We start from the raw sequence: 19093 nt of genomic DNA, 5'->3' as shown, positions 1-19093 counted from the left end.
CTATACTATAGTAACTAGCGAGCTTACTATTATAGTGCCTCTTTAAAAGCTCTTATCTAATCGATTGTTTAGCGGAGATATAGTATCTGCCCTTAAACTTTAAGTAACCTTTATCGTCGATCGACTAATTACTCTTACTAGATCGAGTCGTTCGCCTACTTACAAGCCTATTAATACGGTTAATAGCAAAGGCGTCCCTCTGCTAAGCACGCAACAGCTTATCTATAAACGATTAACTATCCCTATTTGTAAGGTCATTTAATAGCACCCGTACTATCGAACGAGGTACGCATTATATGTATCTAATAGCACTAGCAGCCGGAACTACTACTACAACCTCTTCTATAGTACTGTCGCTATAGATAGCAATATCTTTAATCGAGTTATTATAGCTCGAGCGATCTACGTCCTTCTTAACGTACACTAGAAGAACGACAACTCCGCTATAGTATTTGTTGCCGCCGCGGGGTCCGGAAGTCCGCTTATCCTACGCTTACTTATTAACAATACGGGCTATAGCAATCTTATACTATAGGGTTAGAAACAAAGAATTGATATGTTAGGTCTCGCTATCGTAATTAGGTCGCCTCGATAGGCTATTAGCAGGGTTGCTTACGCCTAGCCGATATAATATATTAAAATCAAACCCGGCGAGGTAGACGGCCTATCTAGCCTATCGACCTATAACCCTAGTAACCTTGGTAATGCTACGGAGGTTGTTATAGTCTATATAGACCTAAATAGTGTACTATGCACTATCGAGATAGTACCTCTAATACTTAAAGGCCTCGATAATAGCTAGGAGCTCTTACTCGTAGGTCTCGTAGCGACGCTCTATATCGATTATCTTTCGTAAAAAGAAGGCAATTAGGTGCTAGTAATAGTCCTTATCTGATTGCTGTAACATAATAGCCGATATAGCGAACTGTAAAGCGTTAGTCTCAATACGGATCTGCTTACTTAGCACAAAATAGTATAGTAAGGGGACTTCAGTAAATCGCTTCTTTAGACCGTCAAAAGCGGCTTGTGTCTTGTTAGTCTATTTGAATTCTCTAGACGGATTAGCCTTGGTTTTAGTAAGCTTAGTTAGAGGCATTATATGCCGTAAATAGCCCTTAATAAAGCGGCGGCAGAAATTAGCGAAGCCGAGGAACGATTAAAGCTCCTTAATAGACGTAGGAATAGGCTATTTAGTAATTGTTTTAATCCGATTAGGATTAGCCTTAACACCCTCGGTTAATACGAGGAAGCTAAGGAATAACACCTCCTTAGTAGCAAAGGTGCATTTAGAAGGTTTGCAATATAGTCTATAGGCTCGTAGGCGGTCGAGGACCTTACGTACTACGGCCTAGTATTCTACAATATTAGGTAAGTGTGTATAAACTAGGATGTTATCTAGGTAAACTATATAGAGATAGTCTAATAGGCCCGAAAGGGCCCGATTAATATAGGACTAGAATATTGTAGGGGCACTAGCTAAGCCGAATAGCATAACTAAGTACTCGAAATAGCTATAGCGAGTACGGAAGGCCGTTTTCTATTCGTCGCCCTTGCGAATACAGATACGATAGTACGCATCCTTAATGTCTAGTATAGTGTAGAAGTAGGCCCTAGAAAGGCGATCGAGGATCTTATTAATAAGAGGGAGTAGACAGCGGTCTTTAATAGTAATAGCATTAAGTCTACGGTAATTAACGCATAACCGTAGGCTACTATCCTTCTTTAGAACAAACAGGATTAGTGCACTAGCAGGGCTGTTACTATACCGAATGCGGCTATTAGCTAGGTTTTCCTCTAGGTACTTACGCAATATAGCAAGCTCTCGCTTACTAAGGTTGTAGAGGGGGCTAAAAGGAACCTCTTTACCCTCTATAATGTCAATCTTATAGTCCGTCTCTTTAAACATAGGCAATGTCGATGCTAAGTAGTGTTTAAATACATTAATATAGGTTTCTCGAATAGGCACTAGTATACGAGAGAGCTAATTAGGGTCTATACTATTAGGGGGTACCGGTTTATCGTTATCTCTACCGAGAAGATTAGCTATCGGATTAGCTAAGGCAGGTATTAGGTTGCTAATAAACAGGACCCTAATATTATTAGGATACTCGCTAATATCGATATGTTTAATGTCCTCTCTCCTAGCGATTCTAAATCGCTACTATTAAAGGCCTAGGTCTATAACTACAGCATAGTGCTTAAGAACAGGGTTACTAATAATAATAGTAGCTCCCCTATGCAGGTTATCTGTATCTACCGCGTAGGCAGTAAAGTCTAGTAGGCGTTTATTTCCGAGGTCGTCCTTTAGAACTAGAGGAATATAGTAGGCCCTATAGGTCAAGTGCCGAGCGTTATTAAACTAAGCAAGGGTTGGTATATCAGTTCTAGGCAATTGTCGAAGGTCTAATTGCTTAACTAGGCGATAGCTGATAAAGGCACTAACTGAATTTCCTAGATCTAGTATAACCTTAGTCTTATAGCTATCTCTATATGTGTCCTATATAAGACAGGTACGTGTAATAGCTAGCACAATGTCGATAGTTTTACGCCGCACGAGGCTAACAGTTAGTGCGGCGCTTACTCTTTTTTCGAAGGTTAGCCTATAGGGGTAGCGTTAGCCGCTAAGAGGTGCTTTCGGTATTTAGCGGAAGTACGATTAATTCGGGTCTAATCCCTTAGTTTATCGCATTAGCCTAGTAGATAGCTAGTGCTATTACAATTGAAGCACTTCAATCTAGTTAGGGGGTTGCTATAGCCGCTATTGCTACTATTGTTAGTTAAGCGATTAGTACTATAGGGATACGAGCCCCTTCTACGGCCCCTATTACGGCCTCCTCTATATAGCCGTCGGCTACGGCCCCTTCTACGGTCGTTGTTACTATTCCTACTATTAGCATTGTTGTCTTAGTAGGAACCTTGGTTTCCTCCGCGGCTACTACGATTGCCGCGGTTAGTACTAGCTAGCCGGATCCTCGATTCTAGTCGTTATTGAAGCTAGACAGCTCGTTTAGCTGTTTCTACCTCGACTATAAATTAAATACGTGTTAGGTTGGCCTGTTCAAACACACGGCGGCGGTCCAATTCGAGAATAAGCTCCTATCTAAGCTTTAGGCGTATCTCTAAGATCTATATAGAATTAGTCTTAGGCGGAAGGTCGTTTTTAAGGGTTTTTAAATAGGCCTCAAATAAGTGAGCCGATTGATTAGTCTTCTGTTTAGCTCGAAGATATAGGTCCTAAGCATGTTGTTGCCTTAGTATAGGGTTTCTAAGGGTATCTAGTATAATAGTTTTGTAGGTCTGCTACTAAATAGCGGTCTAGTCGTCGAGGGAGTCGAAATAGTTATCCTATATACGCTTTAGGTCGCTATTAATATACTGCATAGCGTGTACGACTAAGGAATAGTCGTCTAGTAGCGCTCTTAGTACATTGCGCTAGTTAAGTTCGCAGTTACGAATGTAGTCGTTGTACTGCTTTCGACTAGAGCTATTAAACATAGTGCAGTCCTTAAGTTTAGCGTCCTTCTTTTAGATAGGTAGTAAAGAAGGTCCCGCTATTAGTTTAGTTATCGGGGCTTCCTAAAGGCGACGGAGCTCGAGGAGATTATCCTTTAGCTATTGTTCTTAACGTAGGGCAGTAAGCCTGTTTTAAATAGCTTCTTAAAGTCTCCCTAATAGTTGAGGGCTAAAGGCTAGTTAGCTATATCGTCGATTAACAATATTGTTAAGAATATCGTTAATAGGCAACTCTAGGTCGTCACCTAGAATTATAGGTTCTTCTTTAGCAGGCTCTCTAGCAGGCTCTTTAGTAGGAGGCACTTTAGCAGGTGCTCTAGTAGGCACTTTAGTAGGCGCTTTAGCAGGCACTGTGCTACTAGCATTGTCGTTGCTAGCGCTGCTAGCGGCGCCGCGATTGTTATTTCGTAATAAGCCGGCTATTATAATAAGGGGTAGTACTAATAATATATTATTAGCCCCTAAGATACAGATATAGCGAAATTAGTAGATATCGGTCTAGTATACTTAACTTAGTGTAATAGGCCGTGTAGAAGGCCTTACTTGATGATTAGTACGGTTGTTTCGATAGAATAGTACGTATAGGTCCCGTTCTTCGGGCGCAATATAGATAGATTAGTCTTGTTCGTAGCTATACCGCTAAAAGCTTGAAATAAGAACTATCTAGCTGCTGCCCTTAAAGGGTGGATCGAATACTATATAAGAAGGGTTATATTAGCAGGTAGATAGGGTAGTAGTAGGTACAGGTAGTATTCGATAAGGAGCTAGGAGGAGAGGGAGGAAGGTAGGCAAGTTAGCCTATTGCTAAGCGCTAAGCCCTGCCTAAGGCACTAAGACCCTGGCTTTACTTAGCCTAGTTACATACCAATTACGTATAGCCTCTTTAGCCCTAACAATAGTCTAGTATTCCGCAATGTTAGGTAAGTATATATAAACTAGGATGTTATCTAGGTAAACTATATAGAGATAGTCTAATAGGCCGGATAGGGCTCGATTAATATAAGACTAAAATATTATAGGGGCATTAGCTAGCCTAAATAGCATAACTAGGTACTTAAAATAGCTATAACGAGTATAGAAGGCTGTCTTCTATTTATCGCCCTTACGAATACAGATACGATAGTACGTATCCTTAATGTCTAACGTAGTATAGAAATAGGCGCTAGAAAGGCGATCGAGGGTCTTATTAATAAGCGGAAGTAGATAGCGGTCCTTAATAGTAATAGCATTAAGCCTACAATAATCGATATATAGGCGTAGGCTACTATCCTTCTTTAGTACGAATAGGATAGGTATACTAGTAGGGCTGTTACTATACTAAATTCGACTATTAGCTAGGTTCTTATCTAGGTACTTACGTAATATAGTAAGCTCTCGTTTACTAAGGTTATAGAGGGGCCTAAAAGGAACCTCCTTGCCCTATATAATATCGATCTTATAGTCCGTCTCTTTAAATATAGGCAATGTCGATACTAGGTAGTGTTTAAATACATTAATATAGGTCTCTCGAATAGGCTATAGTATACGAGCAAGCTAATTAGGGTCTATGCTATTAGGGGGCATAGGCTTATCGTTATTACCTAATAGGTCGACTATTAGGTTAGCTACGGCAGGTATTAGGTTGCCGATAAATAGGACCCTAATATCGTTAGGGCACTCGCTAACGTCGATATACTTAATATCCTCCTTCCTAGCGATTCTAAATCGCTACTATTAGAGGCCTAAGTCTATAGCTATAGCGTAGTGCTTAAGGACAGGGTTGCTAATAATAATATCGGATAGAAGGCTGTCTATATCTACTATATAGGTAGTAAAGTCTAACAAACGCTTATTGCCGAGGTCGTCTTTTAGAACTCTAGGAATATAGTAGGCTCTATAGGTTAAGTGCCGAGCGTTATTAAACTAAGTAAGGGTTAGTAGGTTAGCCCTATTTAATTATCTAAGGTCTAATTACTTAGCTAGGCGATAGCTAATAAGGGCACTAACTAAATTTCCTAGATCTAGCGTAACCTTAGTTTTATAATTAATGCCCTAGGTATCTTATATAAGGTAGGTATATATAATAGCTAGTACAATATCGATAGTTTTACGCTATATAAGGCTAACAGTTAGTACGGCGCTTATTCTTTTTTCGACTAATAGGAAGGACCGATAGGGGCAGCATTAGCGGCTAAAAGGTGCTTTCGGTACTTAGCGGTAGTATAGTCGATTCGGGCCTAATCCCTAGGTTTGTCGCATTAGCCTAGTAGATAGCTAGTGCTATTACAGTTAAAGCACTTTAATCTAGTCGGGAGGTTGCTATAGCTACTACTATTATTAGTTAAGCGGTTAGCGTTATAAGGATACGAGCCCCTTCTATAGCCCCTATCGCGGCCTCCTCTATATAGCCGTCGGCTACGGCCTCTTCTACGGTTATTATTGTTGCTACTTCTATTATTAGTATTAGTATTCTAGTAGGAACCTTAGTTTCCCCTACGGCTACGGTTGCTACAGTTAGTACTAGCTAGCCGGATCCTCGACTCTAGTCGTTACTAGAGCTAAATAGCTCGTTTAGCTATTTCTACTTCGACTATAAATTAAATACGTATTAGATTAGCCTGTTTAAATACATAGCGGCGGTCTAATTTAAGGACTAGTTCCTATCTTACTTTAGGGCGTATTTCGGAGATCTAGATAGGGTCGGTCTTAGCTAGCAAGTCGTCCTTAAGGGTCCTTAAATAGGCCTCGAAGGATCGAGAGGATTAGTCGGCCTTTTGTTTAGTACGTAGGTATTAGTCCTATATATATTGCTATCGCAATATAGGGTTGCTAAGGGTGTTTAGTATAATAGTCTTATAGTCCTACTACTAAATAGCGGTCTAATTATTAAGGGAGTTAAAATAGTTATCCTAGGTGCGCTTTAGATCTCTATTAATGTACTATATAGCATAGACGACTAACGAATAGTCGTCTAGAAAGGCCCTTAGTACGTTTCGCTAATTAAGCTCGTAGTTACGGATATAGTGTTAGGACTAAAGAGGTTACACGTAATTAGCATGTAACCGGGCTCGAGTAAAGCTAGGGTCTTAATGCCTTAGGCAGGGCTTAGCGCTTAGCAGTAGGCCAACTTGCCTGCCTTCCTCCCTCTCCTTCTAGCTCCTTATTCGAATACTACTCGTACCTACTACTACCCTATCTACCTGCTAATATACCCTTCTTATACAGTATTCGATCTACCCTTTAAGGGCAGTAGCTAGATAGTCCTTATTTCAAGCTTTTAGCGGTATAGCTACGAACAAGACTAATCTAACTATATTGCGCCCGAAGAACGGGACCTACATATACTATTCTACTAAGAACAACCGTACTAATCATTAAGCAAGGCCTTCTATACGGCCTATTATACTAAGTTAATCGTACTAAGCCGATATCTACTAATTCCGCTATATCCGCATCTTAGGGGCCTATAATACATTATTAGTGTTACCCCCTATTACAATGGCCGGCTTATTACGAAGCAACAATAACCGTGCTGCCGCTAGCAGCGCTAGCAACGACAACGCTAGTAGCATAGTACCTACTAAAGTGCCTACTAAGGTACCTGCTAAAGTACCTACTAAAGAGCCTACTACTAGGCCTGCCGAAGAACCTATAATTCCAGGTAACGACCTAGAGTTGCCTATTAACGATATTCTTAACAATATTGTCAATCGACGATATAGCTAACTAGCCTTTAGCCCCTAGCTAGTAGCGAGACTTTAAGAAGCTACCTAAAACAGGCTCGCTGCTCTACGTTAAGAACAATAGCTAAAGGATAACCTCCTCGAAATTCGCCGCCTTTAGGAGGCCCTAACAACTAATACTAAGCCGATAGTAGGGCCTTCCTTATTATTAGTCCTAGTTTAGAAGAAGGATGCTAAACTTAAGGACTGCACCGTATTTAACGGCTCTAGTCGAAAGCAATATAACGACTACATCCGTAACTGTAAGCTTAACTAACGAAACGCACTAAGGGCTCTACTAAATAACTATTTACTAGTCGTCTATACTATACAGTACATTAATAGCGACCTAAAACGCACCTAGGATAACTATTTTGATTCCCTCGATAATTAGACTGCTGTTTAGTAGCAAACCTACAAAACCATTATGCTAGACACCCTTAGAAACCCTATACTAAGGCAACAATATGCTTAGGACCTGTATCTTCGAGCTAAACAAAAGACTAATTAATCGGCTCGTTTATTCGAGGCCTATTTAAAGACCCTCGAGGATAACCTTCCGGCTAAGACTAATTCTATATAGATCTCGGAAATACGCCTAAAACTTAGATAGGAACTTATCCTCGAATTGGACCGTCGCCGTGTATTCGAACAAGCTAACCTAATACGCATTCAATTTATAGTCGAAGTAGAAACAGCCGAACGAGCTGTCTAGCTCTAATAACGACTAGAATCGAGGATCCGGCTAGCTAGTACTAACCGCGGCAATCGTAGTAGCCGCGGAGGAAACCAAGGTTCCTACTATAATAATAATACTAATAATAGGAACAGTAACAATAACCGTAGAAGAGGCCGTAGCCGCCGGCTATATAGAGGAGGCCGCGATAGGGGCCGTAGAAGGGGCTCGTATCCCTATAATACTAACCGCTCGGCTAACAATAGCAACAACAGCTACGGCAACCTACTAACCGGATTGAAGTGCTTCAATTGTAATAGCACTAGCTATCTACTAGGCTAATGCGACAAACCTAAGGACTAGGCCCGAATCGACCGTGCTACCGCTAAGCACCGAAAGCACCTTTTAGTAGCTAACGCTACCCCTATAGGCTAACCTTCTTATTAGTCGAAAAAAGAATAAGCGCCGCACTAACTGTTAGCCTTATACGGCGTAAGACTATCGACATTGTGCTAGCTATTATACGCACCTGTCTCGTATCGGACTCGTATAGCAACAATTATAGAACTAAGGTTACGCTAGACCTAGGAAATTCAGTTAGTGCCCTTATTAGCTATCGCCTAGCTAAGCAATTAGACCTTCGACAACTGCCTAGGACTAACCTGCTAACCCTTGCTTGGTTTAATAACGCTCGGCACTTAACCTATAGAGCCTACTATATCTATATAGCCCTAAGAGATAACCTCGGCAACGAGCGCCTGCTAAACTTCACTACCTACGCGGTAGACATAGACAGCCTCCTATCCGATATTGTTATCGGCAACCCTGTTCTTAAGTACTACGCTGTAGCTATAGACTTAGGCACCTAGAAGTAGCAATTTAGAATCGCTAGGAAAGAGGACATTAAACACATTAATGTTAGCGAGTGCCCTAACGATATTAGGGTCCTGTTTATTAGCAACCTAATACCTGCCTTAGCTAATCCGACTGCCGACCTGCTCGGTAGTAATAACGATGAACCTGTGCCCCCTAATAATCCTAATTAGCTTGCTCGCATACTAGAGCCTATCCGAGAGACCTATATTAATGTATTTAAACACTACTTAGCATCGACATTGCCTATATTCAAAGAGACAGACTATAAGATTAACATTATAGAGGGCAAAGAGGTTCCTTTTAGTCCCCTCTACAACCTTAGTAAACGAGAGCTCGCTATATTGCGTAAGTACCTAGAGGAAAACCTAGCTAACGGTCGCATTCGGTATAGTAATAGCCCTGCTAGTGCACTAATCCTGTTTATTCCAAAGAAGGATAGTAGCCTACGGTTATACGTTAATTACCGTAGACTTAATACTGTTACTATTAAAGACCGCTGTCTACTTCCGCTTATTAATAAGACCCTCGATCGCCTTTCTAGCGCTTACTACTACACTATACTAGACATCAAGGATGCGTACTATCGTATCTGTATTCGTAAGGGCGACGAATAGAAAACAGCCTTCCGTACTCGCTATAGCCATTTCGAGTACTTAGTTATACTATTTAGGCTAGCTAATGCCCCTGCAATATTCTAGTCCTATATCAATCGGGCCCTTTCGGGTCTATTAGACTATCTCTATATAGTTTACCTAGATAACATCCTAGTCTATACCTATTTACCTAATATTGTAGAGCACTAGGCTATAGTGCGTAAGGTGCTCGACCGCCTACGGGCCTATAGCCTATATTGCAAGCCTTCTAAATGCACCTTTGCTACTAAGGAGGTGTCCTTCCTTAGCTTCCTCGTATCGACTAAGGGTATTAAGGCTAACCCTAACCGGATTAAAACAATTACTAAATAGCCTATTCCTACGTCTATTAAGGAGCTTCAATCATTCCTAGGTTTTACTAACTTCTACCGTCGGTTTATTAAGGGTTATTCGAGGCATATAATGCTACTAACTAAGCTTACTAAAACCAAGGCTAACCCTTCTAGAGAGTTTAAATAGACTAACAGAGCACAAGCCGCTTTTAACAGTCTAAAGCAACGCTTTACTAAAGTCCCCTTGTTATACTATTTCGTACTAAGCAAACAGATCCGTATTAAGACTAACGCTTCACAGTTTGCTATATTAGCTATTATGTTACAACAGGCTAATAACAATTACTAGTACCCGATTGCCTTCTTCTCGAGGAAGATAATTAACGCTAAGCGTCGCTACGAGACCTACGAGCAAGAGCTCCTAGCTATTGTCGAGGCCTTTAAGCACTAGAGACACTATCTCGATAGTGTATAGTACACTATTTAGGTCTATACGGACTATAACAACCTCCGTAGAATTACGAAGGTTACTAGGGTTATAGGTCGACAGGCTAGATAGGCCGTCTACCTCGCCGGGTTCGATTTTAATATATTATACTAGCTAGGCGTAAGTAACCCTACCGATAGCCTATCGAGGCGACCTAATTACGATAGCGAGACCTAATATATCAATTCTTTGTTTCCAACCCTGCAGTACAAGATTGCTATAGCCCGTATTGTTAATAAGCAAGCGTAGGATAAGCGGCTTACTGGACTCCGCGACGGCTTAAAGCATGTTAATACTCTTACTATATTAATAGTGCGTATTAAGGCAAGGGCTAAGGATATAGACAGGAGAAGTTATAATAACTCCCTAGTCGATATCGTAATATATAGTAACAGCGATAGCACTACTATAGTTAATCCGGCTGCTAGTGCTATTAGATGCATACAATGCGTACCTCGTTTAATAGCGAGGGAGCTGTTAAATAACCTTGTAAATAGGGATAGTTAATCGTTTATAGATAAGCTGTTACGTACTTAGCAGAGGGACGCCTTTGCTACTAAACGTATCGACAAGCTTGTAAGTAGGCGAACGACTCGATCTAGTAAGAGTAACTAGTCGATCGATAACAAAGGTTATTTAAAGTTCAAGGGCAGATACTATGTCCCCGCTAAACATTCGATCCGATAAGAGCTTCTTAAGCGACACTATAATAGTAAGCTTGCCGGTTACTATAGTATAGAGAGGTCGTACGAGCTACTATCGCGTATATACTACTAGCTAAATAGTAAGCGGGATATAAAGGACTACGTAAACACGTATACCGTATATTAACGAGTTAAAGCACCGAAACACTTACTATTTAGCGAGTTGTCTTTACTCCCTATTCTAAAGAAGCTATTCGCTAAGCTTACAATAGATTTTATTACAGGCCTTCCGCCTGCTAAGCGTAGGGGCAGCAAGGACGTATATAATGCTATCCTAGTTGTCGTAGACCGGTTTACTAAGAGCGCTCGATATATCCCGGCGCGTAAGGATTGGACTGCTATTAATATAGCAGAGGCGCTATAGACTAACATCTTCTATACCTATTAGGGAACCCCTAAGGGGATAGTCTCTAACCGGGGCTCGACATTCACATCGCACTATTAGAGCGAAATATGCCTATAGCTAAGACTAAAGCATCGGCTATTAACAGCCTTCTATCTACAAACTAACGGTTAAACAGAGAGATAGAATGCTACCCTATAGCAGTACCTACGCAATTACATTAACGAGAACCCTAAGGATTAGGTCAATCTCTTACAGCCTATAGAATTCGTGTACAATAATAGTATATACTTATCTACTAAGGTTTCACTATACATAGCTATAATAGGCTAGAACGCCGCCTTACTATAAGATCTATTTACCTCGCTCGAGGCCGAGCGCAAGGAAAGGGAAGCGCGTTAAGTACTAACACCTAAGACACTAGCGGCTATGTCGAAAGATGCGAGAAATCACGCTAAGATAGCTAACAAACTAGCAAAGGCCTAGGCCTACTAGAAGGCCTACTATAACAAACACTACCTTCTAATAACCTTCAAGCAAGGCGACCTAGTTATACTTAGTACGAAGAACCTCCGTATCCGCAAACACCCCTCGCCTAATAGCAAAACAAGGCCTAAACTCGTACTAAGGTATATTAGCCCTTTCCGTATCCGAGAACCTAGGGGCACCTAGGCCTACTAGTTATAGCTTCTACCTTATTACACTATCTATAACACCTTCTATGTATCCCTCCTTAAGCCGTACTACCTACGCGAAGGGGATGAAGCCCCTACTAAACACGAAGACATACTAGCGGATAGTAAAGAGCTATAGTCTATAGAACGTATCCTATAGTACCGGACTAGGAAAGGCAAGAAGGAGTACCTATTAAGATAGTAAGGCTATTCACCTAAATAGGACTCGTAGGAAGCTAAAGCCTCTTTTAAAGATATAACTAAGTTGTTAGATAAGTATTAGACTAGCGTAAAGAATAAGAAGAAGGCTAAGGGCCTATAATATCGCCTAGGAATAATACTACCCCCGGGGTATTATTAGCTAACTAATTAGAGGCCGGCAAACTAGGACAATAAGACTACACTACTATAGTGAACGCGTACCGAGTGTTAATAAGCGCGCTACGACGCGTTAATTAGTCGCTACTCTTTCAAGGACTCTACCTCTTGTCCCTTTATTCTATCGAGGCCTCGAGGCCTAGATAATCGACGAGGATGCGTGCGCGCGTGCGCGTAATTAGTAATAATAACGGTAACGACGGCGTCGCGCTTGTACTAAAGGACGGCGCGGCCGGCGCGGCTATATTAGTAACGGTGTTACGGAGTATATTGTTGTTTAAAGAAGAAGATTAAAAGCGAAGTAAAGTTAGCGCTAAGACGACTAGCGCCGCTATTATTAACATTACTTACTATTGTTACTGCGCCTACGGACGCAACCTTACCTATACTACAAGCCTAAAGCATCTTTAATTAAAACTTAATTAAAGCTTTGAGCCTATTAAAGGTTTAATTAAAACTTTAAGGCTAAGTTAAAACTTTAAGCCGCCTAAAAGATTAAGCGACTAATAGACTAACTAAGGGCAAAAACTATAGAGCTAAGCTAGCCGGGGTCGATCTTGCGGACAATAGGTTACTCCTCGATCTATCTAACCCTTTAAGCGAGGCGAACCTCTACTACTGCACTTATAATAGCCTTTACCTATAGAAACTAGAAGAACTGAGTTTTTTGAAAAGATATAATTAGTTGACACTTAAAGGCTGCCAAACCTAACTAATTAGGGCTAGTGAAACTACGATAGTAAATAATAGCCCTCGTAATAATAAGAACAACCCTCGGAACGGACAAACCCTCGGAAGCGGATATTGCTAGGTCTTTTAAGAGTAGACGTAAAGAACTCGGTACGACATTACTTAGAACGGAGGCAGGGCTACAATACCTCGTACGTCTACCTATTATAGCAGGGAAGACGCGCTCGTATTATAATTAGTCGATAGCCCTCAATTCCTATAGATATATATCACTTTATAGTTTATTGTATATAGAGATAGCGCAGTTGGAGTTGTACATTGTGTTGTTTAGAGGTAAGGTTTGATATAGTTACATAATCGGTAGTTGTGCGTTCAATTTAGCGCGGACTAAGCGGCTTATTAGACCTACTAAGTTAGCAGCAATAGAGGTTGAGACTAGAACAAAGACCGGCTACGAGGGCGCGGCCTTTAGAAGGGAAGCGTATATTAGGACTAAAGAGGTTATACGTAATTGGCATATAACCGGGCTCGAGTAAAGCTAGGGTCTCAATGCCTTAGGCAGGGCTTAGCGCTTAGCAGTAGGCTAACTTGCCTGCCTTCCTCCCTCTCCTTCTAGCTCCTTATCGAATACTACTCGTACCTACTACTACCCTATCTACCTGCTAATATACCCTTCTTATATATAGTCGTTATATTGTTTTCGACTAGAGCTATTAAATACGGTATAGTCCTTAAGTTTAGTATCCTTCTTTTAGACTAAAACAGGTAGTAAGGAAGGCCCTACTATTAGCTTAGTATTAGTAGCTAGGGCTTCCTATAGGCGGAATAATTTCGAGGAGGTTATCCTTTAGCTATTATTCTTAACGTAAGGTAGTAAGCCTATTCTAAGTAGCTTCTTAAAGTCTCGCTATTAGCTAGGGGCTAAAGGCTAGTTAGCTATATCGTCAATTAATAATATTGTTAAGAATGTCGTTAATAGGCAATTCTAGATTATTATCTAGAACTATAGGTTCTTTAGTAGGCCCGCTAGTAGGCTCTTTAGTAGGCGCTTCGGTAGGCACTATGCTACTAGTATTGTTATTGCTAGCGCTGCTAGCGGCGCCGCGGTTGTTATTATTATTTCGTAATAAGCCGGCTATTATAATAAGGGGTAATACTAATAATATATCGTAGCCCCTTATAGTGCGGATATAGCGGGATTAGCGGATGTCGGCCTAGTATAATTAACTTAGTATAATAGGCCGTATAGAAGGCCTTGCTTAATAATTAGTACAGTTGTTTTAGGTAGAATAGTACGTATAGGTCCCGTTCTTTAGGCGTAATATAGTTAAATCGATAGTTTTCGTAGCTATACCGCTAAAAGCTTAAAATAAGGACTATCTAGCTGCTGCCTTTAAAGGGTAGATCGAATACTATATAAGAAGGGTTATATTAGTAGGTAGATAGGGTAGTAGTAGGTTAGTATAGTATTCGATAGAGATCTAGGAGGAGAAGGGGGAAGGTAGGCTAGTTAGCCTAACGCTAAGCGCTAAGCCCTACCTAAGGCACTAAGACCCTAGCTTTACTCGGTCTAGTTATATGCTAATTACGTATAGCCTCTTTAGCCCTAACACTTTAATACTAGCTACTTTAAATTAGTTTTATTATAATACTCCTACTCCGGACTATATAGTACTCGAATTGCCTTATATTAGGCCTTCTTTAGCTACGTTAACGTCCTTATAATACTAGCTAGTCGATACTACTTCCTATACTATTTCCGCTTTAGTAAAAGCGCGAGAGCCGCGTACTAGCTCGCTATTACTATATATACTATTACGCCGACCTATATCCTTAGATCTATTATACTTTTTAAGAGCTTAGAAGACAATAGTATAGAAGAGATAGTTAAAATAGACTATATATAGATATAGAAGCTACTTAAAACGCGTTTTAAAAACGCGTTTTCGCTATTTGGTTTACGTATATACCTTCTAATAATAGTATACTACGCTCGGACGACGCTATAGTAATTAATTACAATCTACCGACGATATGCACCGAAAAGTAAAGTAGCTAAGGCGGTAGATATTAGCGGTAGATAAAGCGGTAGAGATATTATACAGAAGGCTACCTATCTACCTGTCTACCGGCGCCGAAGTAGACGCACTCTTAAGACACAAACCGACGCATTGTTAGAACAGCTTCACGGGGGTTTGATATGTCATTAATGGGAAGAGCTTGGACAAGTGAATCAGTGTGAAAGTATGCAATTGTCTTCATATTCACTTAGATTCGTCTCAAGTTCAGCTCGTCTTCTATGAGCTTCGGTATCTCTAATGCGTCTAGCGAAGCAATACGGCTCTTCTCGAACGATGATGAGTGAGAAGAAGAAGAAGAAGAAGAAGAAAAGCCAGCGCCACGTTGTGCCTCTGTCCATGCTCGTCTTCCCATAGAGAGCCTTTACGCACATATGTGACAAAACGACAACAATCATTTCCAACTGTTTGTACGCCTCTCCTGCGCCAGGCTTTCGAAGGCTTTCAAAGTGGTATCCATCGTTAAGTCATCAGAAAGGAAAGCAAGCAAGGTGCCATTCATTCGACGTCCCAGTCAGCCACTGTTTGGCTCGGGGCTGTCGAGATTATTTCAGGTCTCATGAAATTGAACGCAAATGCTGTCAGAAATGTTGACAACTTGCGTGTGTCAATGTCGAAGATCATGGTTGTGATGACCATGCACAAGACTCTCCTGTCATGTCTCGGAAGCAGAGGCAGAAGCAACGGACTCTTCAGCTGCTGATTCCTCTGAGAGCTCATCGATCCTTCCGATGGGTTCTTGTTTGATCGGAGGTTCTTCGGAAGAGGCCTCAGACGATGTCACGTCATCGTCTGCTTCGATCTTTCTCCTCTTGCCCTTGGGTGGTGGATCGAGGGATGTTCGGCAGTAGGTGACGGTACGAGTGACGACATGACGTACATGCACTTTACTGCCCGGCGGACCATTGATATCCGGGGTGTACTCTCGTGGCGAGAAGGAAGCACTCCATGGCGCTGCACTGAGAGGGGTGGAGGCGTAGGGCGAGGGTTGCGACTGGAGGGAGAGAGCTGATCCGAGTGCTGGAGTGAAAGGTGACTGTGGAATGTTCAGGCGTCGTGGCGTCCGTGCAGACCTCGGTGCTGGCCTCACAAATGGTGAAGGTGGAATGATGATGCGTGGCGAGTCCGGTCTGGTGGCGGTGTCGGCAGGTGCACTGCTCGCTGTGGCGGCACTTTGCTGCGTTCCGTTGGAGTCGGACGAGTTGTTCCTCGAGATGGATGGCTGCGATGTTGGAGGAGTCATGGAAGATTTGGGGGGTGGAAGTTCGGTCAGCTTGTCGAAGGATGGGTCAAAGGTTCTGTCGGTGAAGCTAAAGCGAGTGCTGGTTGCGGAAGCAGGACTCTGAACGGCAGGGGAGAAGGTCTTCAAAAAGTCCAAGTAGGCAGAAGGAGGAGTGATGGGAGTTCGGAGGGCTTCATCTTTTCTGATGAAGGCTGAAGATGCTGTCGTGGGACTGAGCAATTCCGAAGGAAATGTTCCAGATCCGGGGGTGGGCAAGGATGAAGCAGTGCTGGTGCTGGCTCTTTTGCTGTCATATCCCGCGGCTGCCATCGTGGCGGAGGAGGTGGCAGTGGCAGTGGCAGTGGCAGTGGCAGTGGCAGTGGCAGTGGCAGTGGCCATGGTTGGGTGTCGTCGTTTGCGAGGGTTGGTAGGGACCGAAGAATCAAATGAATGAATCGGGAACGACGACACTCCAGGCCTGCGAGGTGTGTCAGCGGCACGGGTGAAGGGCGGCGGCGGCGGCGGCGGGAGGAGAGGACCAGGAGCAGAGCAGGTGTGTTGTGATTAAAGCAATTAGGCTCTGATGCTTACCTGACGGCCGGCGGCGCTTCAGCAGCACAGCACAGCGCTGTTGCAGAAGCGCTGTGCAGCTATTCTTGGAGTGGGCGCGTACAGTGTGCGGGTTTGTAGGTGTATGCTTTGAGGCCAGTGAGAGCGCTCCGACGGTCCAATCGGAGGGCAGGGCGTGCACGGGTGGTATGCAGAGGTTTGGGTAGCGTAGGGGTGGTAGGGTTGTGATTCGCGGCAAAGAGCTTTGCTTCGGCGCTTATTAGCACAATCCACCGGTTTCGAAGGAGGGTTTGCAGGATCGTGAGGGCTATTATGGTTAGCAACCAGTCCTAATCGAGGCTCGCCTCGAAGGCAATAAAGCCACCCTCGGCCGTCTACTAAAATAGCAATATATAGAAGTTTAAAATAGTTATCTTCTTAGTAGTATAGTGTCTATTATCGTATGTATTAACTACGCGTTTCTTAAGGTCAATACGTCTATTATAGCCGCTAGGCTCTTGCTATTGCTCGAAGATATAGACGACGACTTAGAGGTACTGTTTTTAACGCAATAGCGGCTCCTACGGTAGTAGCAATATCTTATTACTTCCGCGGCGAATTTGATACTTAACTAGAGCCTATATAAGGACCTAGTTAACTAGATATAGCGTAGAGTAAGGCAACTAGACAACCGAGAGTCGTTTAGGGTATCTGCTTACGCGGTAAACTAGTCGTTAGAAGAAGAATATAAGGAGAATATCCGTAGGCTCTATTAGCTTATAAAGGGCCAAATTAACAGACTCGCGACGGCGATATAGGGTAATACTGAATACCGAGTTAACTACAAGGGTTGTAGAGCTACGGCAAGACAAGTAGTCTATATCCTATATTAAAGGATAGCCTATCCGGATCGCTAGTATAGACAATCTATACTACTTAGTTACTATCCGAGTACTACCTATCGCATATTCTATAGTGCCCTTTACGAGATCTACGAGCGATATAATGAACTAATCTATTAGTAGCCTAGTTTAACGTACGAGAAGCTACATTAGTATAGACAGCGAGTTAATACCCTTAATAAAGATAGCTTCTATAATAGCAAGGTATAGGGGTTTATCGATAGCGTATTCTAGTCGCACTATATACTATAGGACCCTACAATAGCGAAGGTAGTATATAGCCTATATTATAAGGGCTAGGGTCTTAAATACTAGGCTATAACAACACCGGATAGCCTCGTTGTCTATATATCGTTACTAGAGGTTGGAGTTTGCTATAACTAGACCTTATTCTAGCGTACGGACCTAGAGCAGCGCTTTGTCCGTCTCTTCGAGAACTAGCCTTATCTCTTCGTTATAGGCGACAACGCATACTATAGATTGTATAGCTGTATCGCACCGTTTACGTATACGTAGGGCTATCGATTTTTAGAGGTAAACTAGCGAAAATTCAATGCCGACCTATCGTCGTTACGGATTAGCGTAGAATAGGCGTTTAGTAAGATAGAGACCTTCTAGTCTATTAATTACTTCTATAACAACCTCTAGCCTACAAACTAGCCTATTAGTCTCTTCTAGCGCGTGTCCGTATTCCTCTATAACTATATAGTTTGCCTCCGCTAAGAAGATACGATAGAATAGCGTATTCCGGATATAATTGGTAGCAGGTTTAAGTGTAGGCCGCTGACGCTCGATAAATACTTAGGTCTTAATATATAGGAAGGTAGATAGCGGTCGTAGTTGTTGTTGTTGTTAAGTAGTAAAGGAAATAGCGGAAATCTAATAATATAGTAGACCGCTAAGAACAGGCTCGAGTAATAATATTAGTTCCTTTGTTAGGTATTCGTTATATCCGAGATATATTAGATCTAGTGTGTATATATGCCAAGCATCTAAAAGCTTATATAATTAGTATAAGGCCGTAGATATGTATAATGCTAGCCGAAGTATTGAATATCGCCGATATATTATATACCCTAAATACTAAATTACTTCCTAAAACTATTGCGTATTGCCTCTAATATAGTATCTAACTTATTGTCCTGCTTCTTATACCTATCCTTATTGTTACTATTTATCTTGTTTAGCTTAGTATCGAGTATATAGTTACGTTTAATCTAGTCCTACTTTCGGGCTTCTTCTCGCCCTAATTCCTTCCTATCTCTTGCTTCCTTACGCTCCTTTATATTATCGGCTAGTTTCTATATAGCGACGGCATTGTTATTCTTACGCTCAATCCGTGCTAAATCGGCCTCGAGTTTGCGCTCTTCAATCC

General features: G+C 41.9%; 1 protein-coding gene across 1 annotated transcript; it reads right to left on the bottom strand.

Annotated features, from left to right (window-relative positions):
• Window positions 1-15197: 15197 nt before the first annotated feature.
• MYCFIDRAFT_211951 (uncharacterized protein) lies at window positions 15198-16883 on the bottom strand. Its single transcript, XM_007930942.1, is given in 3 exon segments — window positions 15198-16638; window positions 16657-16745; window positions 16859-16883. The coding sequence occupies 2 exon segments, from the start codon at window positions 16664-16666 to the stop codon at window positions 15701-15703; spliced, it is 948 nt and encodes a 315-aa protein (XP_007929133.1). The 5' UTR covers window positions 16667-16745; window positions 16859-16883; the 3' UTR covers window positions 15198-15700.
• Window positions 16884-19093: the final 2210 nt, after the last annotated feature.

This window comes from Pseudocercospora fijiensis, assembly GCF_000340215.1.
Source record: "Pseudocercospora fijiensis CIRAD86 unplaced genomic scaffold MYCFIscaffold_7, whole genome shotgun sequence".
Classification (NCBI taxonomy): Eukaryota; Fungi; Ascomycota; class Dothideomycetes; order Mycosphaerellales; family Mycosphaerellaceae; genus Pseudocercospora; species Pseudocercospora fijiensis.
Note: the sequence above shows the minus strand (reverse complement) of the source record. Positions and strands in the feature narration are given on the sequence as shown.